The 8,806-nt window shown below is 47.2% G+C and overlaps 1 protein-coding gene across 14 annotated transcripts in view; it reads left to right on the top strand.

The window, feature by feature from the left end:
- APBB2 (amyloid beta precursor protein binding family B member 2) overlaps positions 1-8,806 on the top strand; it is a 377,881-nt gene that overhangs the window by 259,878 nt on the left and 109,197 nt on the right. For 9 of the 14 annotated variants that reach the window (XM_023519597.1, XM_012811964.2, XM_023519603.1 and 6 more), the window contains 3 exons: positions 6,324-6,386; positions 6,771-6,856; positions 6,949-7,009. In XM_023519597.1, coding sequence (XP_023375365.1) covers positions 6,324-6,386; positions 6,771-6,856; positions 6,949-7,009 — 210 coding nt within the window. The remainder of the gene's footprint in view (positions 1-6,323; positions 6,387-6,770; positions 6,857-6,948; positions 7,010-8,806) is intronic. The other 5 variants (XM_023519608.1, XM_023519607.1, XM_023519606.1 and 2 more) reach the window with 1 other exon arrangement.

Below are 8,806 nucleotides of genomic sequence, written 5' to 3'. Positions count from 1 at the left end.
GACCCGGCTTCAGCCGCAAGCTTCACGGTGGTCGACAGGATGGGGGTCTGGGGACCCCTGAATCTCTTCATCTCACCCTGGGGAGGGCTGCCTCAGATGCAGAACCCTCTAGAAAATGACTTCTCTTAATAACATAGGTCAGGTGCTGATGGCAGTTGAAGAGAAATGATTATTTCCCTAACACCATTTCTGTGATCCCCAAATAGAATCTCTTTTGACTAATTTTCAAAACACGAGAGAAAGCAAACTGTTAAGGAAGAAGAAATGAGGGAACATGTCGTGTTAGAGACGCATATTTTATTCTGCTTTTTTTCTGAGCTGGCTTCAGAAAAAGGAAAAAAAAGAAATAAATAAGTGCTAAATCTGTTACCGAAGCTCCACAAAAGTTGAAGGCTGAAAGCCCCTTACAGTTTGAAAATTTTACATTTCACATTCCAAAGTTCACTCGGGAAGTGTTGAGCGCGGTGGATCGTGTTTCTACTGCACATGCCAGCAGCATTTCTGAAAGTTTATAAACTGGCCAGGAAGCATTTGCTGCGGAAATTTGGCACACGCCGCTCTCCCCCCAAACCACTTATTTGTTCCAAATTACCTCGCAAGTTACTTGGATGTGGAATTTTAGAGAGAAAGAGCCACACACAAGATGTGTCTGAGTAACTGTTAGCCCGTAGCCAAGGCTTCTAATCTTGTTAACTGAAGGTGCTCTTGGGTTCCGGAAGAGGAGTTTGGAGAAGGAGGGTCTGACGCCAGGGAAGGGAAATCAGTCCTCATCTCTCTGCTCCTGCTGAAGTGCTTGTGGCCTCAGGGGTGGCCTGAGAAGCTGACTGGCCAGGGGGGCACAGTGGCTATCTTGGTGCCTGTGTATTTTTGTACACGCTTAGAAATAAGATGACAACATCAAAGGGCCATTCTGTTGTCATTTTACTGAACTTCTGACCTAACCCTGGTGTTTGAAAGCTGGAGAGGACCCTGGAGAAAGCGTAGTGAACACAGTGACAGGATTTCCCAGCCGGTGAGCGAGGACAGCTGTCAGGAGGCCCCAGAATTGTCAACCATGCTGGTTCCCTGGTTCCCCCAGGCCATTGAGTCAGACTCTCTGGGGGTCCACAGCTTGCCAGGGGATTTTTCTGCTAAGTGTGACTGCTTTGTTCTCCTTTATTGAAAAGCCCTTTATTCCCGTCGGATCCCTTTGTTTCTTCTCTTACCTGTGGAGTGTCATTCTCCCTCCAGGAAGCCCTTAGTAGTTAGGACCTGTCACCCTCATCGTGTGTCCCCAGCACCTGGCACAGTGCCAGGTACACAGTGACATTCACTGAATGTTGGCTGGGTGAAGGAGTAAACCAGTTTCACAGCCCCGGGAGCTGGTAGTTATTTGCTGTGGTGGCAGGGCCAGTGCTCGTGCCTCGGGGTCCCCACTGCCCCCCTCTAGATTGTGGCTTCTATGCGGTGCTGCTGCTCACAGGGGCTAATTTAATCGCACGAGCTTTCGTCAGCCTATTCACTAGTGTGATTCTTTTTTTTAACTTCCCTGAATCACGTTTCTGTATTAAACCTGCTTCTGCCTTCTGATGGTACCACAGCCACCAAAAGCACAGAACATTTTAAAAAAGAGAGCCTAGCATGGCACTGGGCTACTCTCCTATCTATGAAGAGCCACTGTACTCCAGCCTGGACAACACAGCAAGACCCAGTCTCCCCCCCAAGAGAAAAGCTGTGCGCGTACGTGTGGTGCGGCCTCATCGGCATTGCCTGCCCCAGTCCTCGGAGTTCCAGAATTCCAGATTTTCTGCTGCAAAGGCCACACCTCTCAAAGCTCAAATCTTGACAGAGAGGGATTGAGAAGTATAATTTGAGACACTCCTGTAATCCTCAAACTGTTTTTTCTTCCATGGAAAAAGAGAGGATCAGGAAACTCGTTTCCAGGGCACCATGCTCAGAGCTGACGTTCTTTGTCTCAGGTTGCTGGCGCCGGGACATCTTCTCAGCCCCATCTGATACATGAAGAATTGGAGGTCACAGGAGATGAGAGCAGAGGCAGAGTTTGACCCCTGGCTTCCCACAGGCTGTGTGTCTGAGTTTGCTTTCTGATGCTTAGAGTACCTGAAACTGGGCAATTTAAAAGAAGAGGAATGTATTTCTCACAGAGGCTGAGAAAGTCTGAGGTTGAGGGCCTGCGTCTGGTGAGGGCCCTCCTGCTGGTGGGGCGCTGCTGAATCCCCAGGGGACACAGGGCAGCACATGGCCAGAGGCTGAGCCAGCTCAGGTCTCTTTTCTTCTTAGGAAGCCGCTAGTCCTCCTCCTATGATGACCCATGAGTCTATGAAAGGGAATGCGTTCTTGACTGCAGAGACCATATGACCCAATCACTTAAAGACCCCCACCTCTCAATATTGCCACATCGAGGATTAAATTTCAGAAGACAAATACTCAAACCTGACGCTGGGACATCAGCCCTTCTGAAGCGCACTCAGAGATGACGAGATGACAAGATCATGGCTCCCAGTGAAGCTGCTGGGGACCTTGGAGGACTCTCCCTCTGGCCAGTTCCCAGCAGTCCAACCCTCCATTCTCACTGATTTGCTTTTTTTTTTTTGCAGTTTTTGGCCGGGGCTGGGTTTGAACCTGCCACCTCTGGTATATGGGGCCTGTGCCCTACTCCTTGGGCCACAGTTGCCACCCTCTCTGGTTTGCATGTTGCCACCACTTCCTGGCGACTTTCTTAGTGCCCTAAAGAAAGTCCCCTGTGTGTGTGTAGTAAGGGACACTCCCAGCCCCTGAAATGTCATCCTCTCAAGCATTGTTGAGTTTGTCAGAGAACCAGTTCCAGTCTTGGCCTTTTTCCAGCAGAAAGACAACACATCATTGTCATTTTTTTCTTTCATCTGTCAAATTGTGTTTAAGACCCCAGAAGAGAAGCGTGGAAGGAGAAATCTCTCAGTAGTGAACTGGCACCACTGGAATCCTTTAGCGAGTCTGCCTTTGCTTCTGCACAGGGTCGGGGTCACGCACAGCCCAGGGTCAGTGCCCCCGTGCACAGGGGAGCTCTGGGAGCTGAGGCTCAGGGCCTTCTCAGTAGAGTGTGGTCACAGTGATCAGAGTAGCGGGTGCCTCAACCTGGGCAGGTACAGGACCAGTACCAGGAGAATGTCCCCAGCTTTGACGGTGGCACCAGAGGTCACTCAGCCGTGCAAGGCTTGAGCTGCCTCGCCTGCGAGGTCGCAGTTTGAGAGGGAGGCTCATGGAGAGGGTCTCTGCTCACCTGCACGCTCCCCTTTCCCATCTGGTCTCACCCGGGCGTGTTGGTGCCTCTGTCTTTCCTCCTGACTGCGCGAGGCCTTCCTCCTCTCTCCCTTCATCTCTCTCACTCCACCACCCACACTGCAAAGGAGGCTGGCTGCAGACTTTCTGTACAACCAAAGCATCTCTGTTGGGCTGCTTAAAAAAAAATTTATTAGCAGAAGTTACAGGCCAGCCTGGGCACCATGGCTCATGCCTGTAATCCTAGCACTTTGGGAAGCCGAGGAAGGTGGATCACCTGAGCTCAGGAGTTCCAGACGAGCCTGAGCTAGAGCAAGACCCCGTCTCTACTAAAAATAGAAAAACTAGCGGGGGGTGGGCTGGGGGCTGAGACAATACGATGCCCTGAGCCCAGCAGTTTGAGCTTGCTATGAGCTATGAGGATGTCACAGTATTCTAGCCTGGGTGACAACTGTCTTAAAAAAAATAGTTATTGGCCAAATGTAGAAAATATTCTCTTCCTAATTAAAAAAAATTATGTGAATAGACTATGTACTTTTTAAAACTTAAGACAAAGTGTTTTTGTCTTTTATCGACCTTAAAAAAGAATCTTTCAGGCTCGGCACCTGTAGCTCAAGTGGCTAAGGCGCCGGCCACATACACCAGAGCTGGCGAGTTTGAATCCAGTCCAGGCCCACCAAACAACAATGACAACTACAACCAAAAAATAGCTGGCTGTTGTGGCAGGCACCTGTAATTCCAGCTACTCGGGAGGCTGAGGCAAGAGAATCACTTAAGCCCAGGAATTGGAGGTTGCTGTGAGCTGTGCTGCCACGGCACTCTACCCAGGGCAACAGCTTGAGGCTCTGTATCAAAAAAAAATTTTTTTTCTTAAAGAGGCAAAATTATGATGATTTATTCAGGGGAGAAAGTTTGTCATCTTTGGTATAAATGAATGTTTTTAAATACAAGAAGGGAGAAAAGACCCGTAGCCTAGTCAAAACAGACAGTATATAATCCTGGCTTCCATTTTTCTTTACTTGAGTTTTGTGTGCTTTTAAAGGTTCTCTTTAGGAGTGCCCATGTTATTTTAAGAGTTTGCAACATCACTGTATAGGGTCTTTGTTTATTTAAATCTGTAAAAGGCGATGGTTGGGAGCTTGCCAGCAGCCTCATGTTTGCCCAGCCTAAGAGGCGAATTCTTAGTTTAGACCTGTAGTCAGCTTTTACTTTAAGGGGACCCCTATGTCCAAAGAATAAATACATAAAAAAATTTTAAAACCATACAAGCATAGAACTTTTAATCAAGTGCTGAAGGCTTTTCTAAGTGCTTATTTTAGAAAATACTTGTGTTTCACCCTCTCTAGTCCCAACACATAGATAGCATCTCTTGAGGATAATTTCTGATTTCAGATTTATTTTATCAGACACTCTTCTCTTTTTTTAACTTCTCCACAAAGATGCAATTATTTTGAGTCTTCCTAATCCATCATCTGATATCCTTTTTCAAAGTCAAACTTAAATAATCTGTGAGCGATATTTGTTTATGTGGATGATTTTGGGCCACATCAGCTGCTTTTCTTTTTTAAAAAGACGTTTTAGCTTAAAATTTTATTTTGTAGTTGGTATTTCCAAGTCCTTAGCAATACCCCTCTAGTGTTGAGTCTAAGCTTTTTGATCTCTGGCCCCTCTGAAAATATGAGACAACCTGAGCAATGCTCTGAACCCAACACCCATTTTCTGAGCTAACAAGACATCCTAGGTTATTCATTTTTTCCTTAGTAAAGACTGAACACTGCTCCTGGGGGTTCGAGTGAGGGGAGAGGTAAGAGATTGGCCTGTATTCCAGCTGTTTTATTTATTAAGAGAAATTATTTTTAAAAACGTAGTGGTCTAAATTTTCTTATTTTGAAAAACTGCGATTCAGATGCCTACACGGAAAAAAAAAAAAAAAAAAACCGAAGCAAAATGACACCAATTTTGTGTAGTGATAATGGATCTAGCTTTTCGAAGCCTTTGCCCTCATACAGAGTTCTGCAGAGTTCACATGTCTCAGGACTTGAAAGATGCATTATGAACTTAGCCGCTTCTATTTTTAGTAGTTTTAAAAACTATAGTTGTGAATAAAAGTTACCGGTCAGTATTCACTCTTCATGTTTAAAGAGCTTTATTTGAAAAGTTCCCTTTGTTGATTCATTTATCTAAGGGATTTGCATAACCGGTCAGTAGCACAAACTCACGAGACTGCCCCTGGGTTTTGTTAGCTCCATTTATTTCCCCAAATCATAGGTGAAAAATATTTGAGTATTGCCTCAGGATAGTAGAAAAGAAAAAGACGTTTTCTTGTTGTCTGAGGTGGACGGAAGGCGTTTGGATCTGAAGATCCGTCACAGGGTCCTCCCAGCCGGGCCAGGTTGCTTTCCATGATGACGTTTAGCAATCATTTCCTGATCAAGACTTTGCAAAGAGGCTTGTGGGGCAAGGATGTAAAGCTTTTTATGAACTAGAAGAATTTATAGTAGACTGTTGAAAGCTATTTTGTGTTAGGTCAAATTTCAGCGAGATATTGGTGTCTGTTTGCTCCTTAACTGCCCTTTTCTTCTTTAAAAGGAAAATAGCTTGACTGCCCAAGTTTTTTGTGCCTGTAGCCATGGACCTTCCTCAGTTTCCAAACCAGTGCAGTTACCAACCCTGGTTTCACCCCCACCTCCAGTAAATAGTTCTGTTACGTTTATAGGGAGGAAAATGCTTACTATGGAATTAGGCGTGCTAGTTATTTATTACTTGCAAGCATATGGGTTGCTTTTAAGACCACATTTAGAAAATAACTCCACTGTCTGCTTCTAATAGTGTTCAGTCTTTGGGTAAGTAATTAAGGCTCCATCTCTCCTCTGGCCGTAGTTTTTAGGCGGTTGTCTAGATTTAGAGAGTGTGCTAACAAGTTGGTGTTAAGAGTTAATTTGTTCCCTAACCCATCCTGTGAATATCAATGCTAACAACAGTGTCTTGTGTTTTTTTTCTTTTTTTCTTTTTTTTTTCTTTAAATCAATGTGCTTTCTTTTCCATGTGAATAATTGTATGTCTAGAAACAGCCATGGAGTGATTTTGCTGTTCTGAATGGGGGAAAGATTAATAGTGACATTTGGAAGGCAAGTATATTGTCGGATTTCAGATCGTTTAATCTTTTTCCTTTCTGCATGGCTGTGGCTGCGTATTTTTCTTCTTCACGAGCATCACGCGTTCTGCAGCGATGGAGTGATTGGCTTCTTGCTAGGGGCGTTCAGCTCACACTTGTGTTGCATTATTTTGACGTCTCCCATCGTGAATGACTTGGGGCTGATTGCCCCGGGTTCCTTGTTGTTTGTAAGACCAGGCGCTTGCACCAAGCCAGCACCCAGCAGCCCTTGCATGCTTCCTGCCCAAGCTCACATCCACTCTCTGCCTCTTGCCAGAGGACTTTTCTCCTCTCTGATATTCGAGGCAGCGTGATGGGCCCTCCCCGCCGTCGGTTAACAGGGTCTGTTTCCCTCTAGGACCTACACGCAGCCACTGTGAACCCAGACCCCAGCTTAAAGGAGTTTGAAGGAGCTACGCTGCGCTATGCATCTTTGAAGCTCAGGTAGGACGTCGGCCAGGTCCGTTTCAGCGAGTCTCTATGCAACTGGAGTGTGCGATAGGATTCTAAGTCCAGTTTTCTGTTTTTCTTTCTAGAAGTGCCCCGCATGCTGACGATGACGATTCTTGTAGTATCAACAGTGACCCAGAAGCCAAGGTTTGTGAGAAACACACTTTCAGCGACCAGGTTATAGTCTGGCATCAAAGTAAGGGCTTTGGCTGTGGCCCCGTTTTTACAAACATGAACGTAGAGCCACTCGATAAAGAATCATTCCTCCATCCTCTCTTTCCTAATCTCCCTGACATTTGAAGAAAATCCCTAAATCAAGTTAGGTTTGACGGGATTTCTATAACCGTCAAGACCCTGCCTGTATCTCACTAGGTCAGCTCTCCGCACAGAGGTAGTAGGTTAAAATTATTACTCAAATGGGTGGGCTTTGGGCATCTTTAAAGATATGCCAGGGGCGAGACCCCTCGTGCCCACCTCTTCACCACCCGTCGAGACCCCTCCTGCCCACCCGTCACCAGCACTGGGGTGAGACCCCTCGTGCCCACCTCTTCACCACCCTCACCAGCACACACGTTACAATGGAAAGTGAAGGCACACACGTTTCCGTTTTGTTTCTAGACATCTGGGGGTGGGGGTTACCAACAGGGCCTGTCATGTGGGCATGTAGCCAGTGCAGTTGCCCAGGACCTATCTGCATAGGGTTTAAGCCTACAAGGTTGCCGTCTTGAAATTCTTAAAATTTTTACCTTCAAATTTGTATTTGGTTAGTAAAGTCTAGTGGTGAAGGAGCGCGCACCAGAGGCTTTCTTTGACTTGTGCTCACCTCTGCCACCTCCCCAGGTGACTCTTGCTTGCCTGCTCCCCTGGTACCCCAGGCCCTACCACACTTTTTCATCTCTGCCTCAGTAGGGGGCAGGGCCTGAACACTAGGGGAATAGGGTCAGGCACACACCTCACGGTGTCTTGGGGTGGGATGTGGTAGTGGCCAGCCCTGCCCTGGCCTTAGACACTGCTGTGCGTTCAGCAAGCACCTCGAGGGAGGGAAGCCTTCTGCCTACCACCCCCACCCCCCGGTCCAGATACCTAGCAGGGCCCAGCACTGACTTGCAGCCCACCTGTGGCTCCCTTCCCTGCTGTGGGTTGAGGTGGTGGGCCCCAGGAACATTCCTGGCTCTGTTGCTCAGCCCCTGGCCAGTGCATGGTGCGTCTGTCTGGGAACAGCTGTGAGGGGGACCCCAGATGCTGGTGCTCTGTGTGTGCACCTCAGCTACTGTGCCTGAGTGTGTGCTCGCCCTGCAAGTGTTCCCCACGCCTGAGGGACAGTGACACTCGGTGGCAACTATCAGCGAGTCAGGAGAGTACAGAGGACGAGAGAAAGCTTGCTTTAGTGCTCTTACAGCATTTTTCCTTTCTTTTTGAACAGGAGGCCCTATATTTTTATGTTGCATATTTCATTCAGAAATTATGCCACTTATCCTCGGTACTAACCACCGTGAATGCCACCATGTCGTCTTTAAAACCCTTCCACACTCCCTCTGCCATGGAAGGGAGAATCTTCTCAGATTTATTTTATTTGTTCTGACTGGCAAAGCAGATCCTTCTACAAAGAAAATAGCAAACAGATTTCCTTTGTAGTATTCAGGGGGGAGCACGGTGTAACCTCAAAACCTTCATTCCTTTGCAGGAACTACCTTGTTCTTTAATTGTTCTTTAAGAATCTTGGAGTTCAGGCTTGGTGCCTGTAGCTCAAGTGGCTAAGGCGCCAGCCACATACATGTAAGGTGGCAGGTTCGAATCCAGCCCAGGCCTGCCAAACAACAATGATGGCTGCAACCAAAAAATAGCTGGGTGTTGTGGCAGGCGCCTGTGGTCCCAGCTACTTGGGAGGCTGAGGCAGGAGACTCGCTTGAGTCCAGGAGTTGGAGGTTGCTGTGAGCTGTGATG

Source organism: Otolemur garnettii, unplaced genomic scaffold (genome assembly GCF_000181295.1).
Source record: "Otolemur garnettii isolate 467f Iridium unplaced genomic scaffold, OtoGar3 scaffold00181, whole genome shotgun sequence".
Lineage (NCBI taxonomy): Eukaryota > Metazoa > Chordata > Mammalia > Primates > Galagidae > Otolemur > Otolemur garnettii.
The sequence above is the reverse complement of the archived record's forward strand: the minus strand, read 5'-3'. Positions and strand labels throughout refer to the sequence as shown.